The sequence below is a fragment of the Lepidochelys kempii genome, chromosome 1 (assembly GCF_965140265.1).
Source record: "Lepidochelys kempii isolate rLepKem1 chromosome 1, rLepKem1.hap2, whole genome shotgun sequence".
Lineage (NCBI taxonomy): Eukaryota > Metazoa > Chordata > Testudines > Cheloniidae > Lepidochelys > Lepidochelys kempii.
Genome location: NC_133256.1, coordinates 113907320 through 113927202, shown reverse-complemented (window position 1 = coordinate 113927202; position 19883 = coordinate 113907320). Strand labels below are relative to the sequence as shown.

At 44.3% G+C, this 19883-nt stretch overlaps 2 protein-coding genes across 9 annotated transcripts in view; both read left to right on the top strand.

Annotated features, from left to right (window-relative positions):
• NCK2 (NCK adaptor protein 2) overlaps nucleotides 1-19883 on the top strand; it is a 162531-nt gene that overhangs the window by 66223 nt on the left and 76425 nt on the right. The gene's annotated exons all lie outside the window — the stretch shown is intronic.
• On the top strand, nucleotides 6953-9040 carry LOC140914186 (uncharacterized). The gene is made up of 2 exons (XM_073351426.1): nucleotides 6953-7529; nucleotides 8104-9040. The coding sequence occupies exons 1-2, from the start codon at nucleotides 6971-6973 to the stop codon at nucleotides 8481-8483; spliced, it is 939 nt and encodes a 312-aa protein (XP_073207527.1). The 5' UTR covers nucleotides 6953-6970; the 3' UTR covers nucleotides 8484-9040.

The window sequence follows — 19883 nt, the reverse complement described above, 5'->3', positions numbered from 1 at the left end:
GACTACAAACTTAGTCCTACCCAGGAGAGAGATTCAAGACATCTGGTTGATTTGCAAATTTTTCTTTCCACTTCTTTTGGGCAGCATACATCTTTAAGTCTCCAGTTAAAGCATAGTATTTCCACATAGCTAATGTTTCGGTTTAGGTTCTATCTGTGAGTTAGGTGTCATTAAAGTACCTTTGCCTTGAAGCCATAATATTACACGTGGTTACTGAGCCTATGGCTGTCTTTTTCACACCATTTGTCTCTCTCTCATGTTTGTGCACATGCATGCATGCACACACTTTCCGTGTGTTCTCCAAAACAACAGAACTGTGTAATAGCTTCTGTTCTACTTTAATCAGAAGATGGGGTCTGTCTAGCTTTTTCTTCCCTTTCAGGCCTCTGGTGTATCCTGAATGTTAGTAGAACTATAAAATTCTACCTGGAAAAACCCTAAGGATTTTTTGATCCTCTAACAGATTAAGCATCCTGTGGGACAGGCCTAGGAGCAGTGTCATAGTCTGTTATCTTTGCTCTCTGTGTTTTTAATTTGAGTGTGAGAATATACATGAAAGGTGCTGAAATGACAGTTCTAGATACTGAGATCTTGGGCCTGGTCTACACTAGAAAATTAGGTTAGTTAAACTATGTTTGCCAGGGGTATGAAACATCCACACCCCATAGTGACATGGTTAATCTGACCTAAATCCCCATGTAGACAGCACTAGGTCGATGAAAGAATTCTTCTGTCTGCCTAGCTACTTGCCTCTCTGGGAGGTGGATTACCTATGCCTGCGGGAGAACTCTCCCATCAGCGTAGATGGTGTCCACACTTACATTTATTATCTGCATAAGTATAGAACTGACAGCCCCAAATTTTTCACTCTGCCCTGCCAATGTACTTTGACCATCCCCATCAGGGAGCATCTCTTGGGAGAGAAGGTCGTTTGGATTCTATGGCCATTTGGTCCTTGGGCTCCCTTCAGAGGCAATTAACAAGGATGCAAATTAGTGCAGATTGTGGTGTGAGCACTTCTCTTCAAATTGCCATACCTCAAAATAGGCAGGATAAATTGATTTGACTGGCAAATAAAAATGGTAAGCATTGGCTCTAATAGAGTGTACATTAATTCAGTGCTCATCAGACTAAATATATTTAGAAAATATTTACAAGGTTTATTTCAGTGGGACATCCCTGAGTGAGTGTTTTAATTAACACTTGACTTTTGTCCACTTTGCTAGTACACTAGCAATGAATTACTACAGAATAGTTATTTTCCCATTGTGTGTTAATGCTTTAAGCATAAGGCTTGGCTTAGCCTAACTGCCATTAGTATAATTTCATATACTATGCACTGTTTGTAGTTTTTTTTCCTCTATTCCACTTTCCTAGTTCAAAATCCTTTTGTTGTCCAGCTTAGCCTGGTCACCATTAAAAAGCCAAGCTGCTACCGCACAATAGTAGACATACTGCAGCCATTTCTTATTCTAAGTTTAGGGAAGTACTGAAGTATCTCAGGTGCTTTGATATGGTAACTGTAAATGTTGGCTTTTTAATGGCAGACCATGCTATTTGCTTTTGTGCGTGTAGCTTCATTTTGTTTAAAGTAGTTTGGCTACTTGCTATAACATAATCTATCTAAAAAAAATTGAAGTATTTTCTCTGTTCAGTACTACACATTTTTATTTTATATAAAACTGAGCAGAGTGGTTAGTTGTATATGTATTATGTCTGTACAATAACATCAAACTTGTTTAAGTCAGACAGTTCATGGATTGAAATGATCCAACACCATCAAATGTATGCTGAAAATATTATGCCTAACTATAATCCATACAAATCCCCCTACTTGCTGGCTAGGGAGTTAAAATATGTTTTTGTTCAGTACATATCTTATAGCAAAATAAATAAAATTAATATACACTCCTCAAGGTGATGAGTTAGCTTATTTTAAATATTTACTGGTGTAATTTTATTTATGATGGATTCAATAGTTCAGAATCTACTGCCTTAAAGATATCAATAAAAAAGAAATAATTGTTTTGTTAAGTTCCTGTAGTAACTTATAATTTACTCTGCTGTAGTAACTTATAATTTACTCTCCTGTGAGTAATACAAATTTTATGCAATAAGAAACTATCCAGCTGAGAAGATGTACTGTGCTTAATATATAATTTAATTTAAATGAAAGTAACTAAAGACAATAGTCTATTTAAAGTAAAAGAAAAAGGATTGGTTCTTCAAGCAGTTGCCCATGTACATTCCACATCTGGTGTTCATGTCCCCATAGGCATATTTGCTGGAACTAGGGATGCTACCACACCCCTTGGCTTGAAGTGGTTTCCATCATATGCAGGGTTTACAGTTTGTTCAATGGCTCTCAGCACCTGCACTATACAAATTGTTCCAGCACCCCATATGTGTGAGACTGGAATCTTTCTGAATAGAAGCATCTGTTGGTGCTGTACCTACATCCTACGTGCCAAGGACATAAAGGGTAGGACAGCCACAACCACTCTCCAGTTCCTTCTTACCACCTGTGGCTGCTGGTGCTGCAAGTCTACCACAGTACCAATACTCGCTGACAACACCATAGTGATGTACCACACCAACAAACAGGGCAGTTCTGGTACTCCGGCCTCATGAACTTGTCAATATGGTCTCTGATCACGCTCCCAATGTTTCCGACATGATCGCGCAATAGGAAATACAGTTCCTGCATCTGGAACCTACTTCTCTCTGTCTCATGCTTGGATGCTGTCTGGCTGACATCTGCTGATAGGTCCTGCTTCTTGGCAGTTGAAAACATTCTAGCTTGCAGCTGGAAGGATTACACAAGCTTCTCCTGTGCTGCTAAATGTAAGAAGTTCCCTGGTGTGTGGAAAATCAAGGAAGCTCTACTTGCTGCCATCCTTGACTACCTGATTTCCTTAAAGCACTTAGGGCTCTCTGGTAGTTCCATTAGAATATACCTGGTAGCCATCTCCACTCATCACCCTCCAGTAGAAGGTCACACTGTCTTCGCCCATCCGTCCATGGCCAGGTTTCTCAAGGGGCTTATTCATACTTTTTTGCCCGTGAGCCATCCCATCCTCCTGGGATCTCAACATTGTTTTAACAGATTTGATGGTTCTCTTTGAACCATTGGCATCCTGTTCTTTTCACTTGTCTGTGAAAAACACCTTTGTAGCAGCCATTACCTCTGCCAGAAGAATGAAAGAGATTCAAGCCATTATGACAGAATTTTCCTACACAGTACTCTATAAAACAGGAGTGGCCAAACTAGGTGGCTCTTTTACCATTAAAGTGCGGCTTGTAGAGTCCCCCTCAGGGCCCCCGCCCCCATTCTCCACCTACCCGACTTAGGGGGAGGAGCGGATCTGAGGACCTCTGATTTGCAGCAGGGTGTTGTGATAGGGGCCTCTTCCCAGCAGGGATGGGGGGGGGTCTTGGGGATTTGGCCCTGTGGGGCACACCTGCCAGGGCTCGGGGTTCAGCAGGAGTGGGGGTGAAGCTCCAACCCGTGGCTCCCAGCAGGTGTTCCCCGGTTCTCGAACTTCTGAAGATTGTCATATGTAGCTTAGAGGGTCAGGTAAGTTTGGCTATCCCTGCTATAAGAGGTAGATGGTTGATGTAGAGGTAAGATCTTTTCCCAGGAAGCTGAAGGTTCTGATTTCAAAGAAAAGGGCAGATGTTCCAGTGGTTAAGGCATTGACTTAGGATGTGGGAGATCTGGGTTCAGTTCCTTGGTCCACCGTGGACTTTGTGTGACCTGAGCTAGTTTCTTAGCCTCTCTGTGCCTCCGTTTCAATCTGTAAAATGGGGGTAGCAATTGTGTGTTTTAAGTGTGTTGTGAGGATAAATACACTGAAAGACTGAGAAGCTCTCAGAGATCTACTTATGGAAAACACTATGTAAAAATAGGAATCATTATTTTAGGACAAAGTGACTGAGACCTCACCAGAGGTTACTGCCTAAAATGGTTTCTGGTGTTAATCTTAATCAGTTGATTCACCTACCTGTCATCTTGTCCAAACCTTTCACTGCTATGGGAGAACCAGAACTTCATACCATGGACACTGTTAGCTGTCTCTCATACTACCTTACAGAATGAACCTATTTAAGAATTCTCCTAGACTGTTCCTAATGTTTGCCAGCAGAATGAAAGGGCAACCTATCTTCCCTCAGTCTGCCTAAATACTGTCTCAGACTGTATTAAGATTAGTCACGTGGTGGCCCACTTAGATCCGCCTACCTGGATTAGCACAAATTCCACTAGACCTCAGATAGCCTCTGATGCCTCTCTATGGGGTGTCCCAGTCTCAGAGATTTGCCAAGCAGCTATGTGAAGTTCAGGTATAAATGAGGCATAAGTCAGAGGTGCAGTTTTGCTTTGAAACTTAATGAACAAACTGTGCAGAATTTGTTCCCCCCCTCTTCAAAAAAGGGTATAGAATTCAACTCTGAGTGACTTACTGCAAATTCTAAAGGAACAGAAATATTCTGAATATTTTAAGTAACAGTAGTTGAAAAATGTAACAAATTGAGACAGTCTTGATTTAAAACAATGAATAATACTTCTGTGAACCAAAAAAGGTAAAATTTGTGTGAAAGCAAATTTCCACAGGTTGTCTGTAATGTTGCTGTAGCATTCTAGAATTCATTAAATTTTATGGAATATTTATATACCTAACACATAAGATTGATAAAGATCACTTAATCCCACTAATCCAGTCGGTTTCTTTGAAGAAAAAGAAGAGGGCAGAATATTTTTTTTCTTTTCAGAGATGCTCACTTTACCCTTCTGATCAAACTCTAAAATATCTGCATCTTTTCTACTTAGAACACAAAAAGTGAATAGAGTATATGATTTTTTTTTTTATTGGGGAACAGAAGGTCAGCAGTTCAGTTTTATTTTCAGCATTTTATAGACAGTATAAAGTGAAATCCCTTGAAAAGTGGCTAATAGTGTTCCAAGGGATTAGCAATAAAATGTAGCAGGGTATGGTGGTTCTGATCCGCTCCTCCTTTCATGTAAGATCAAGGTTAAATTCATACATTTGAGAACTGTGTTCTTTGTTTCTAAAACCAGTGAATGTACTATTGGTATGGCAAAGTGAAACATGAGAGAGAACTAATTAGGACCAGGTCATTTTAACTATTTCAAATGTTGAGATTGCGAAAGATTTAGTGAAATCTTAACCAGGCAGGGAAGGGTTCTTTACCATTTCATAAAATTTACCATATGTTGTCGTCAATATTGCCAGCCTAGGCAGTAGTTTCTCATTATTTTACCTTTTTATTTTTTTATTTAAAGACTGACAGAATCACTGTAGGTGGCATCAGTCTATGAATAGCAATAAATCTATTGGGATTTATCTTCCACAGAGCATGTCACATCAGTATAACATACAGATAAACAGTTTAAATTTTCCTTCTCAATTTTTGTTTCCTTTTGCATGACTCAATGTATATAATTTTTTCTCTATTGTCACATTCCCTTCTAATTTATTCTTTGGCCTTTTCATTAAGGGGTTATATGAAGGCTGGTAGGTCTAATATTAAACCTTCCACCTTTGTCTTGTGTAGTGGACTGCCCCTTCATTCTGCCTACTTATTTTATTTTTATAAATTTCGATATGCTGCTTGCTCAGAAGAATGAAGTAGGTGAGAGGAGTGGAAACTTGGCAGGCAAAAACAAAGTCTTGTCCTTATTTATAATTAGGGAGAAGCATCCACATAACGACATTGATTGCTTGCCACTGATTGTTCTACTGGGGCTATTCCCAAGTAGGGACAAGGGCTTGGTCCTCCTATGAGAGGTTTTCTTCATTGCAACTTAACTCTTTAATTGCCATGTAGTTCCTCTAAATCTTAAAGATTACTTGAAAAGATGTTTTTTACAAGTTGTGATTGTGCCCTTTTTTCCTTCTTATTTTATGTACGAAGGCCTGAAAGATGGTACTACTCTGTCGGGTGTAGAATCTTTAACATAGACATTTTTTTCTGAAATGTTATCTAATTTAAGTGATTGATTAGGTGTTTATAAAACCATATGGCTTAAAAAATTCCTAACCACCTATTGCTCAGCGTTTGTTCTATATTCTTGTGATGTCATTTCAGTAGTTCTCCAGTCTCCATAACATCATTTTCTCCCTTTTTTAAATCATTCAGGTCATCTTTAGGCATAAGTTTTTACCAGTGGCAGTTACCTTGTTACTGTATTGTTGTTCTTCAAATGATGGTCCCTGTGTGTATTCCACACATGGGTCCACAGGCACGCCATGTGCTGGAGTCCGGAAATTCTTCAAAGCAGTGTCCGTTGACCCACACATGCATATTAGCTCCCCTTGTGTTCCTGCCTGAGGGCATAAAAGGTAGTGTGGGTCAATGCCTCTCCAGTTCTTCCTTACCCCTGCATGTCGTGAGTCGGAATCGTGTCCTCCTTCACTGCATCCACACAATATATATATACTATCTGTGTGGCCCTGAGGATGTCACATGGGCCACAGCAGGCTGTGGATTGAGAACCACTGGTCTACACAGACCCTAAATTTGTCTCTGTCTTGCCTGTGTTCAGCTTTAGTCAGCTGTTTTTCATTCAGTTGCTGATCTCAGCCATACATTAAGCCCTGGTCTACACTAGGACTTTAGGTCGAATTTAGCAGCATTAAATAGATGTAAATCTGCACCTGTCCACACAATGAAGCCCTTTATTTCGACTTAAAGGGCTCTTAAAATCGATTTCCTTACTCCACCCCTGACAAGTGGATTAGCGCTTAAATTGGCCTTGCCAGCTCGAATTTGGGGTACTGTGGACACAATTCGACGGTATTGGCCTCCGGGAGCTATCCCAGAGTGCTCCATTGTGACCGCTCTGGACAGCACTCTCAACTCAGATGCACTGGCCAGGTAGATAGGAAAAGAACCGCGAACTTTTGAATCTCATTTCCTGTTTGGCCAGTGTGGCAAGCTGCAGGTGACCATGCACAGCTCATCAGCAGAGGTGACCATGATGGAGTCCCAGAATCGCAAAAGAGCTCCAGCATGGACCGAACGGGAGGTACCGGATCTGATTGCTGTATGGGGAGAGGAATCCGTGCTATCAGAACTCCGTTCCGGTTTTCGAAATGCCAAAACCTTTGTCAAAATCTCCCAGGGCATGAAGGACAGAGGCCATAACAGGGACCCGAAGCAGTGCCGCGTGAAACTGAAGGAGCTGAGGCAAGCCTACCAGAAAACCAGAGAGGCGAACGGCCGCTCTGGGTCAGAGCCCCAAACATGCCACTTCTATGATGAGCTGCATGCCATTTTAGGGGGTTCAGCCACCACTACCCCAGCCGTGTTGTTTGACTCCTTCAATGGAGATGGAGGCAATATGGAAGCAGGTTTTGGGGATGAAGAAGATAGCTCACAGCAAGCAAGCGGAGAAACCAGTTTTCCCGACAGCCAGGAACTGTTTCTCACCCTGGACCTGGAGCCAGTACCCCCCGAACCCACCCAAGGCTGCCTCCTGGACCCAGCAGGCGGAGAAGGGACCTCCGGTGAGTGTACCTTTGAAAATACTATACATGGTTTAAAAGCAAGCATGTGAAAGGATTACTTTGCCCTGGCATTCGCGGCTCTCCTGGATGTACTCCCAAAGCCTTTGCAAAAGGTTTCTGGAGAGGGCAGCCTTCTTGCGTCCTTCATAGTAGGACACTTTACCACTCCAAGCCAGTAACACGTACTCGGGAATCATTGTACAACAAAGCATTGCAGTGTATGTTTGCTGGCGTTCAAACAACAGCCGTTCTTTATCTCTCTGAGTTATCCTCAGGAGCGTGAGATATAATTCATGGTCACCTGGTTGAAATAGAGTGCTTTTCTTCAGGAGACACTCAAAGGAGCCCATTCCTGCTGGGCTGTTTGCCTGTGGCTAAACAGAAATGTTCCCCACTGTTAGCCACAGGGAGGGGGGAGCCACGCAGTGTGGGGAGGCAAAATGCGACCTTGTAACGAAAGCACATGTGCTATGTATGTAATGTTAACAGCAAGGTTTACCCTGAAAGAGTGTAGCCACTGTTTTATAAAATGTGTCTTTTTAAATACCGCTGTCCCTTTTTTTTTCTCCACCAGCTGTATGTGTTTCAATGATCACAGGATCTTCTCCTTCCCAGAGGCTAGTGAAGCTTAGAAAGAAAAAAAAACACACTCGAGATGAAATGTTCTCCGAGCTCATGCTGTCCTCCCACACTGACAGAGCACAGACGAATGCGTGGAGGCAAATAATGTCAGAGTGCAGGAAATCACAAAATGACCGGGAGGAGAGGTGGCGGGCTGAAGAGAGTAAGTGGCAGGCTGAAGACAGGGCTGAAGCTCAAATGTGGCGGCAGCGTGATGAGAGGAGGCAGGATTCAATGCTGAGGCTGCTGGAGGACCAAACCAGTATGCTCCAGTGTATGGTTGAGCTGCAGCAAAGGCAGCTGGAGCAGACTGCCACTACAGCCCCTGTGTAACCAACCGTCCTCCTCCCCAAGTTCCATAGCCTCCACACCCAGACGCCCAAGAACGCAGTGGGGGGGGCCACCGGCCAACCAGCCACTTCGCCACAGAGGATTGCCCAAAAAAAAGAAGGCTGGCATTGAATAAATTTTAAAGTTGTAAACTTTTAAAGTGCTGTGTGACATTTTCCTTCCCTCCTCTACCACTCCTCCTGGGCTACCTTGGTAGTCATCCCCCTATTTGTGTGATGAATGAATAAAGAATGCATGAATGTGAAGCAACAATGACTTTATTGCTTCTGCAAGTAGTGATCGAAGGGAGGAGGGGAGGGTGGTTAGCTTACAGGGAAGTAGAGTGAACCAAGGGGCGGGGGGTTTCATCAAGGAGGAACAAACAAAACTTTCACACCGTAGCCTGGCCAGTCATGAAACTGGTTTTCAAAGCTGCTCTGATGTGTACTGCGCCCTCCTGTGCTCTTCTAACCGCCCTGGTGTCTGGCTGCACGTAACCAGCAGCCAGGCGATTTGCCTCAATCTCCCACCCCTCCATAAACGTCTTCCCCCTTACTCTCGCAGATATTGTGGAGCACACAGCAAGCAGTAATAACAGTGGGAATACTGGTTTCGCTGAGGTCTAAGCGAGTCAGTAAACTGCGCCAGCGCGCCTTTAAACGTCCAAATGCACATTCTACCACCATTCTGCACTTGCTCAGCCTGTAGTTGAACAGCTCCTGACTACTGTCCAGGCTGCCTGTGTACGGCTTCATGAGCCATGGCATTAAGGGGTAGGCTGGGTCCCCAAGGATACATATAGGCATTTCAACATCCCCAACAGTTATTTTCTGGTCTGGGAATAAAGTCCCTTCCTGCAGCTTTTGAAACAGACCAGAGTTCCTGAAGATGTGAGCGTCATGCACCTTTCCCAGCCATCCCACGTTGATGTTGGTGAAACGTCCCTTGTGATCCACCAGAGCTTGCAGCACTATTGAAAAGTATCCCTTGCGGTTTATGTACTCGGCGGCTTGGTGCTCCGGTGCCAAGATACGGATATGGGTTCCGTCTATGGCCCCACCACAGTTAGGGAATCCCATTGCAGCAAAGCCATCCACTATGACCTGCACATTTCCCAGGGTCACTACCCTTGATATCAGCAGATCTTTGATTGCGTGGGCTACTTGTATCACAGCAGCCCCCACAGTAGATTTGCCCACTCCAAATTGATTCCCTACTGACCGGTAGCTGTCTGGCGTTGCAAGCTTCCACAGGGCTATCGCCACTCGCTTCTCAACTGTGAGGGCTGCTCTCATCTTGGTATTCATGCGCCTCAGGGCAGGGGAAAGCAAGTCACAAAGTTCCATGAAAGTGCCCTTACGCATGCGAAAGTTTCGCAGCCACTGGGAATTGTCCCAGACCTGCAACACTATGCGGTCCCACCAGTCTGTGCTTGTTTCCCGAGCCCAGAGTCGGCGTTCACAGCATGAACCTGCCCCATTAGCACCATGATGCATGCATTGGCAGGACCCATGCTTTCAGAGAAATCTGTGTCCATGTCCTGATCGCTCACGTGACCGCGCTGACGTCGCCTCCTTGCCCGGTATCGCTTTGCCAGGTTCTGGTGCTGCATATACTGCTGGATAATGCGTGTGGTGTTTAATGTGCTCCTAATTGCCAAAGTGAGCTGAGCGGCCTCCATGCTTGCCTTGGTATGGCGTCCGCACAGAAAAAAGGCGCGGAATGATTGTCTGCCGTTGCTCTGACGGAGGGAGGGGCGACTGACGACACGGCTTACAGGGTTGGCTTCAGGGAGCTAAAATCAACAAAGGGGGTGGCTTTACATCAAGGAGTATTTCAGGCAGGACTTCACGGATGGTTCCAATAAGAAATGGTGCACCTAAGTTATTGTTCTTATTGGAACAAGGAGGTTAGCCTGGCCTCTGATGGATACATGGCTAGATTTACCTCGCTGCACCTTCTCTGTGAGTGACTGCAGTGTGACCTAGAGGAATGAGTCCCCTAGATGGGGGGGGAGGCAAATGAGTACAAAACAAATCTGGTCTATTTCTTGTTTTGATCCACTCCATCTATCTTTTACATCTTTGGCTGGCAGCAGACGGTGCAGAAGGACTGCATGCCATCCACATCTCTTGCCTGCCCGGCAGAAGATGGTACAATACGACTGCTAGCAATCCATATCGCCTGCCTGCTTCACCATAAGACGGTTCAATAGGACTGACTGCAGGACTAAAGAGAATGACCTGGTCAAGTCACTCCAAATTTAGTCCCTGCGCCCATGTCTGCCCAGGCACTCCCAGCCGACGTGGCCAGGAGCACCTCGGACATGACGAGGATGGCTACCAGTCGTATTGCACCGTCTGCTGCCAGAAGGCAATAGGTTGCTGCTACTGTGCAGCAATGCTGTACCGCGTCTGCCAGCACTCAGGAGACATACGGTGACGGTTACCTGAGCGGGCTCTATGCTTGCCGTGGTATGGCGTCTGCACAGGTAACTCAGGAAAAAAGTCGCGAAACGATTGTTTGCCCTTGCTTTCACGGAAGGAGGGAGGGAAGGGGGGCCTGACAATATGTACCCAGAACCACCCGCGACAATGTTTTAGCCCCATCAGGCATTGGGATCTCAACCCAGAATTCCAATGGGCAGCGGAGACTGCGGGAACTGTGGGATAGCTATCCACAGTGCAACACTCCGGAAGTCGACTCTAGCCTCGGTACTGTGTAAGCACTCCGCCGAGTTAATGCACTTAATGCACTTAGAGCATTTTCTGTTGGGACACACACCCTCAACTATATAATACCGATTTCTAAAAAAACGACTTCTATAAATTCGACCTTATTCCTTAGTGTAGACATACCCTAAGATCCACGAAGATAACAGATGTAAGTGAAATGTGGAACTGGATTTTGTCTACATATACTGGCATTTTAGACCATGGCATGTCACAATTCCACCCCATCCACTCATGCTTCATATAGATGATGATGTCCAAGCTGGAATAGAAACTGTCTCACTCTCACCTAGCTGGATTAACTCTGTACTATTAGCAGTAGTAATTTTTGTCACTGAAGTCAGCAGTTATATTTGTAAAATACACACAGAACCAGATCTGTTGAGTAACAGTGCTATTTTTATATTGTAGTTTTTCCAACTGTAATCACATTTGAAGTAAAAACAAACAAAAATCTGGATAAAAAATAGTTCAGAGATTTCTAAATTCAGATTTTATAAACAGAGTCCATAAATATGGTAAATAAACAATGCCCATAAATAAGTACTGGAAGCAGTGATCTGTGCAGGATACTAGTCCTCTCACTGTTCAAAGTTTGTGGCATTGTAATGAGAAAACATTTCAAGAGAGAGCCATGCATTTTGTCTATTATCTGGTTAAGCTGTAGAATGTTCTGGATCTCCTTTAGCAATGCAGTTAACATTCTGCGTTTACTGAGCAGTTCACAGAAGTCAGATAATTTTCTGTAAGTTTTCCAGATACGTTTAATTTTACCTAAGTCATCTTTAGGTGGGAAAAAGATGTGTGTGCTTTAAAGTACGCTGAATTCTCAAGACTGATTTCAAGTGTAAAAATACAATTAGGCAGGCCAAAAGAGAATTTGAAGAGCAACTAGAAAGAAAAACTAACACCAAAACTTTAAGTACCTCAGATGCAGGAAGCCTGCCAAACTAGTGAGGCCACTGGATGACCAAGGTGCTAAAGAAGTGCTCAGGGAAGACAAGAGTGTTGTGGAGAAGCTAAATAAATTATTTGCATTGGTCTTCACTGCATAGGATGTGAGGGATATTCCCATGACCTGAGCCATTCTTTTTGGATAACATATGTGAGGAACTGTCCCAAACTGAGGTGTCGGTAGAGGAGGTTTTGAAACAAATTGGTAAATTAACCAGTAATAAATCACCAGGACCAGATGGTATTCACCAAGATTTCAGAATAAACTAAAATATGAAATTGCAGAACTACTGTGTGTGGTACATAACCTATCGCTTGAATCAGCCTCTGTACCAGATGACTGGCATATAGCTAATCTGATGCTGATTTTTTTTTTTTTTTAAAGGGCTCTAGCAGTGATTCTGGCAATTACAGACTGGTAAGCCTTACTTCAGTGACAGGCAAATTGGTTGAAGCTATGGCAAAGAACAGAATTATCAGACAAATAGATGAACACAGTGTGTTGGGGAAGAGTCCATTTTGTAAGGGAAATCGTGCCTCGCCAATTAATTAGAATTCTTTGAGAGTGGCAATAAGCATGTGGATAAGAGTGATCCACTGGATGTAGTGTACATGGACATTCAGAAAGACTTTGACTAGGTCCCTCACCAAAGGCTCTTTAGCAGAGTAAAGATTCATGGGATAAGAGAGAAGGTCCTCTCATGGATCATTAACTGGTTAAAAGATAGAAAACAAAGGCTAGGTTAGTTTTCACAGTGGAGAGAGGTAAATAGTGGGGTCTCACAGGTATCTGTGCTGTTCAACATATTCCTAATTGATTTGGAAGAAGGGGTAAATTTTGAAAACTGGACTTAACTATGTTGAGCAATTTTGTAGAAAGGAGACTGAAGAGTTACAGAGGGATCTCACAAAACTGGGTGAAGGCAGATGAAATTCATTGTTGATAAATGCAAAGTAATGCACATTGGAAAACATGCTCCCACCTATATATACAGAATGATGGAGTCTAAATTAGCTGTTACCACTCAAGAAAAAGAACTTGGAGTCCTCTTGACGAGTTCTCTGAAAACACCTTCTTAATGTGCAGTAGCAGTCAAAAAAAACTAACACAATGTTAGGACCCATTAGAAAAGGGATAGATAAAAGGACAGAAAATATCCTAATGCCATTATATAAATCCATTGTACATCCCACCTTCGACACTGCATGTAGTTTTGGTCACCCTGTCCCAAAAAAGAAGCATTAGAATTGGGAAAAGTACAGAGAAGGGAAACAAATTGATTAAGGGTATGGAACAGCTTCCATAGGAGGAGAGATTAAAAAGACTGGGAATGTTCAGCTTGGAACAGACAAGATTGGGGAGGGGGAGGGAGAAGATAGAGGTCTGTAAAATCATGAATGGTGTGAAGAAAGTAAATAAGGAAGTGTTATTTACCCCTTCACGTAACACACAAATCAGGGGTCACCGAATGACAGAGGCAACATGGGGGGATGGGAGGTGGGGTCATGTGTGTCCCCCCCCACAATTTCTGCCAGGGTTTACACCAAAACGTCAGAACCGTCTAGTGAGGAATGCTGCACTTATTCCCTTTGCCTTGCCCAGGCACTGCCTCTAGCCTGTGTCTTTGCAAAGCTCATTCTTCTCACCACCTCCCCCCACCCCACCCCTGCTGGAAGCAGCTCTCCTTCCCACCTGCACAGTGCCAAAAGGCAGCTAATGCCTCTTGGCTGCTGCTGGCCACTAACATAACCCAGCTGCTTCCTGTCTCCTGGCTGCAGCGTGGGCTGGATGGGATTAAGGAGGCATTGTGCACGAGGGCCCTGGGGAACCTGTAGAGGTTGCTGGGATCTGACAGAGAGGAGAAGGAGGTGATGATATTGAACCCCAGCACCCGGAGAGTGCGGTGACAGGTCCAGTGCAGCCTGGCTCCTTTCCTTTCCTGCCAGTGGCACCAATGCCATCCTGGGCTGGCAGTGCTGCCTGCCATTTCACACAGAAAGCAGCAGCCAGGTAGGGTGGCCTCCTGCATGTGCTTCTAGATGTGGGGGCTGAGGGACACAGGCAGGCACGGGGCTCAGCCCACTCTGGACAGCCCAAGCTATCTGGGGAGGAGCGAAGGGCACTTAGAGCTACCCCCAGGCTGACAGAAATCTAGGCAGTCTCAGTGCAGCATGGATGGTCTCCGAGGCTGGCTCACAGGGCATGTCTCCCTAGAGCAGTGATTAGCTTGCCCTGCTCATGCAGTGTTTCTCTGAGGGTCTCAAAGTGCTTTACAAACCGCACTGCACCACTGGGAAGGAGGTGGGGATCCCCCATTATAGAGCGGTGGTGTCTTTGCATTTAACCTCATGCAGCTGTTCAGGCATGTGTGTGTGTGTGTGTGCAGGGGCTGCACCTGCAGCTCTGAGAACTGGGCCCAGCTGCCTTGTTCAAGCTCACAGAATCAATCACGGAGCCAGGAATAGAGCCTGCAGCTAAAGGCCAGAGCCTGTGGCCAAAGGTGGGGCTGGCCGGGGGGGCAAGGAGCTGGCTCTGAGCTGTGAGGTGCTAGGAAGCTGCTCTGCATTGCACTGAAGAAGGTGCAGTGACTGTGTGGCCATGCTACAGCCCACGAAGCCCCTTCTTCTCCCCCCTCCCCCCCATCAACAGTTACATATTGTCTCTGCCAAGTGAAATTAATAGGTAGCAGGTTTAGGTTTCACACAGTGCACAGTTAACCTGTGGAAGTTGTTGCCAGGGGATGTTGTGAAGGCCAAAAGTATAATGGGGGTGAAAGAAGAATTAGATAAATTCATGGAGGATAGGTCCATCAGTGGCTGTTAGCCATGATGGTTGGGGATGCAACCCCATGCTCTGGGTGTCCCTAAACATCTGACTGCTAGAAGCTGGGACTGGATGACAGGGTGGATATGGTGCCTTGTTCTGGTCATTCCCACTGAAGCATCTGGCGTTGGCCACTGTTGGAAGATGGATTACTGGGCCAGATGGACCATTGGTCGGACTTTGTGTGGTCATTTTATATTCTTCGTTTGGGATCATATACAGACAGTGAGGGGTGTTTCTTTTAAAAATATTCAACTTCCTTTAGTAATGATTCCTGTTCAGTTATGTGCATGACACTATTACTAATATGCACTTTTAGTTAGGTTTGGGGCTGTATGTGTAGTAAGCCGCATTTTTTCTATATTTCTATATTTATAGTCTTTTTGAGTCAGTCTTAGTGTGAACTTGCTTAGAGCAGTGGTTTTCAGACTTTTTTTCTGGGGACCCAGTTGAAGAAAATTGTTGATGCTCACGACCCAGTGGAGCTGGGGATGAGGGGTTTGGGGTGTGGGAGGGGCTCAGAGCTGGGGCAGAGAGTTGGGGTTCGGGGGGTGAGGGCTGTGAAGTGGGGCTGGGAATGAGGGGTTCAAGGTGTGGGAGGGAGCTCTGGGCTGGGGCAGGGGATTGGTGTACGGGAGGGGGTCTGGGCTGGGGATGCAGTCTCTGGGGTTGGGCCAGGAATGAGGATTTTGGGGTGCAGGAAGGGGTTCCGGGTTGGGAGGGGCCTCAGGGCTGAGGCAGGGGGTCAGGGCTCTGGGCTGGGGCTGGGGATGAGGGGTTTGGGGTGCAGGAAGGGGTTCCAGGTTTAAGGGGCTCAGGGCTGGGGCAGGGGATTGGGTCGCAGGCACGGACTTACCTCCGGTGGCTCCCAGTCAGTGGTGTAGCCCGGGTGCACTGCGGACTGTGCTGTGCCCCAGAAGCGGCCAGCAGCAGGTCTGGCTCCTAGGTAGAGGCGCACAGGCACCACCCCGTGTTGCGGCCAATGGGAGTGCGGAGCCAGGGGCAATGCTCCGAGCCCCATGGCCCCCCTGCCTAGATCCCAGATTCACTGCTGGCCACTTCTGGGGCACAACGCAATGTAGGAAAAGATAGGCACTAGCCTGCCTTAGCTGGACAGCATTACCAATGGGACTTTTAACATCCCAGTTGGCAGTGCTGACCAGAACAAGGTGACCCAGTGCCTTACATGCCACGACCCAGTAGTGGGTCGCGACCCACAGTTTGAAAAACATTGGCTTAGAGGATGGAAATAGGTAGTCTAGTAACATAGGGCTTCGAGAGTTGAATTTTGGTGGTACGTGACTCTGTGCTTTAGGAGCAGTTATATTGCTGGATTACAATCTTACCTCATTCCTCTGGCTCTCAGACTAGCCATCGTCATCTTTTCTGGTTGCTCTTCAGATTGCCTTATCTTTTTCCTGCAACTTTCTTGGTCACACCACTGGTCAATTAAAGAACCGTGGTGTGAAACTTGAATGGTAGTTACCTGGAACTCAGTATCCATATTCCCCTCTGTCTTCACTTGACATTAGATTTTTAAACTTGTCCCTCTCACAGTCCTAGCTCTGACCTCCCCCCCTCCTCCTCCTTTGTGGCCCAGTAGACGTGCCATTGAGCCTGTTAGGGCTGAGGTATGTGAGACAGTATGCTTCCAGTCTCCTTTCTAAGTGTATTCTATATGTTTTGATTTTATATATTATTTGAAGCTTTGTTCTGAGGTAGTTATAGGGCAGTTTGAATTTCCTAGGACTTTGGAGACAAGAAGGCAACAGCTTAGATTCCTTAATCATGCAAACGTTTTTGCTTTGAGGCGGGAAATTCTGAGATGTGGGGCAGAGCTTGGGTAGAGCACCACTGTGATGTCTCCTGTCTAATCTCTGAGCCTACCGTGGAATTAGTGAACTCAAGAAAAAGATCCAATACATTCTATGTACCTTAATTAAAATATGCACCCAAGAACAGCTGTATATCTCTGACATTCGTAGGCTGAATTATATATTAGGCTCTTTATACTGTGATTATGCCACCACCAAAATTGTCTAATCATTATCCAATTTGTAAAGTATCTCACATACCTTTTCTTCATAATCTAAACTTCAAGGTTTTTAAAACTGGAGGGCAGGGTGAACTCCAGTCCCTAAGGTGAAAAAGATAGTTCACCTTTTGAAAAGTAACAACCTAAAACAATAGTTCTGAGAGAAGCGTTACATCCATTCATCTCAGTTGTTAACTCTGAAGTATAATGATGTATGTGTTTTGGATTAGTGTATGTCTGTGTATCTGTCAGTCTGGAAATGCCATTTTGGTTGTAACATGTTCTGTGCCTTCCCTTTGCTTTTTAATCTTCATATTGATCTGAGCTATCAAGGTGGTGTCAGCAGTGACTGTGTCCACTGGTAAAGAGCTAACAATGGAGAGCAATCGAGTCATTAACGTGGATGGTCTTGCATCCAGATGGAAGCACCCCAGAACAACAAGCTGCTGCTGCGCAGGAAAACCAGTTTAACTAGTCTGGTCTGTAAGTGGGCTTTAATCAAACAGCAAATCACCTGATTCCACTGAAGCTACTTTCACATGAGAGAAGGGGTTGAAACTTTATAAAAATGGAAGTCGTCTCACTGGCCATTTGAAGAAGATACCAGGGCAGGAGGAGAGGGAAATGTCTTGGAACCCTGAAAGGGCTGATCAGAATCCAGAGGATTCATAGAGCGCTGAGGACACTGGAGAAAGGGTTTTGTGTGCAGGGGTTTGTTGTTTTTCTGTAGATATGCTCTATATCTTTTGTGTTTTGTCCGGTGAGTAAAGTATTTAGAAATTTCTTTGCAAAGTCTGTGTCCCCCTTGATTTTTTACATACTCTCTGAAGGGTGAACCACTAATCCATAGGGTTTTTAGCTTCAGTGGAACTCTGGGAAGCATGCAGTTGCTACTGGGGTGGGCTAGCACTGTTTTCAGGGCCGAGCCAGTTGAATTGTGGAGTCATATATCTCAGGAAGGGATGCTGGATACAGGATCTGCATCCCAAGAATGTGTCTAGAAGACCAGAGCTTGAAATAACTTGATGTTGTCCTGAACCAGCCAGCCTTAAGAGCATGTGGGATCCAAGTTTGGGTCTACTACAGCTGCCTGGGGAGACTCCACGAGGGGAGGGGAAGGGATGGAGCTCAAGCAGGATTGTATTATGTACAGCAGGATTATATAAATGTCAACATTAACTGTTATACTGCTGATCATTTTAGAATAAACATCTAGTTAATATGCTAATTTATTAAAATAATGGCAGATATTGGGGTGGGTACAATGTGGAGCTAGTTGCAGTGGTGGGTGGAAAACAAGAAATTCAACCCCCCAATTCACCCCTTAAATTAAGTCACCTCCAGCCCTACCCGAAAGAGGAAGGAAAATGGGAGATACATCCTCTCAAGTATAGAAGCCTTCACTGCCTGCTGGGTGCCAAAAACAAAACAAAAAAACCCCCCAACCACACAAAATGCAGTCCAGGTGTTTCTGGGTATCAAAAACCCCAACTGCTCAGTTGTGAAAACCTCCGGTTCCATGGCTGACAACTTATACAATGCAGTTACACATTGCAGTGCAAAAATCGGTGGCACACTGAAACTCTGTGGAGAAAGTAAATGAATTAAATCCAATATAAATTTTAATAACATAAGTTGTATTGTAATGAGTGTGCTGGGCAGGGGACAGGAGAGAGAGAGAGAGTACTTTCTGGTGTGGTGCTGCACAATTCTGCAGTACCTTTTGCATAGTATATGTCTAGTGTACTGCATATGTCCACGTGGACAGCTTATGTCTGTTTCACTATATATATACACACACACAAACTTTTAATTGTACAGTGCAGAAGGGCTATTGTCTGCATTAAAGTAAACTAACCTTATTAAATGAGCCGAACAGAGCCAAGTTCACTAATTTTTTTATTGCTTTTCCAATTTTATATCCGTTAAAGACTGTTAAACCACTAGTAGGGTACAAAACAAACTTAATTTCTGTGCTCTAATGGAGCTACAAAGAAATTCGTTGTCTCAAAAGTAGAACTGAGGTTTCCTGTTTGCAGTTGTTTTGTAACACAGGATGCGAGTACTATAGGGAGGCTGTAGTTGCACTAGAGATTTTGGTATCAGATATATTGCAGTGCTCGAGAGAAAAGCAGGTAATGGTTACAGTTGTCATAAAGCATCCGTTTAAAAAACAAAACCACTAGCAACAATGCTATGAAAAGCAATTGAAAATCATCAAAGAAGAAACAATGTCTGAAATAGTTTTTCTGGTAGCATTAAATAGAATATCTTTAAATGGCCTGAGTCTCAGTTGATCAGTAATTGTGAGGACAAATCCAGAAGAGAAAAGTGACATGTCAATGATTATTTAATATCAGTTATGTGATAGAAAAGATTATCTTCACATGCTTTTTGTTAAGCCAAGCACGTAAAAAGTGAGGGAACATCTCTCGAAACATACAGGCTAGTTAGTACAAGTAAGTTTTAAAAAAGAAAAAAACCACCTTTCTGTAATATAAACTGTCTTGTAATGAATAAGAAAATGATTTGGGTATGCATAGATTAATAGATTTTTAAATCCAGAAGGTGATCTGGATACATTAGAAGCAAGAAGAAGAACAAGGACAGGGTAGGCTCATTACTCAATGGGGTGGTGATGGGGAGGGAGATGCAAATGGCAGAAGTGCTTAATGACTTCTTTGTTTTGGTTTTCACCAAGAACGTTGGTGGTGATTGGACGTCTAACATAGTGAATGTCAGTGAAAATTAGGAAGGATCAGAGGCTAAAATAGGGAAAGAACAAGTTAAAAATTACTTAGACAAGTTAGATGTCTTCAAGTCACCAGGGCCTGATGAAATTAATCCTAGAATACTCA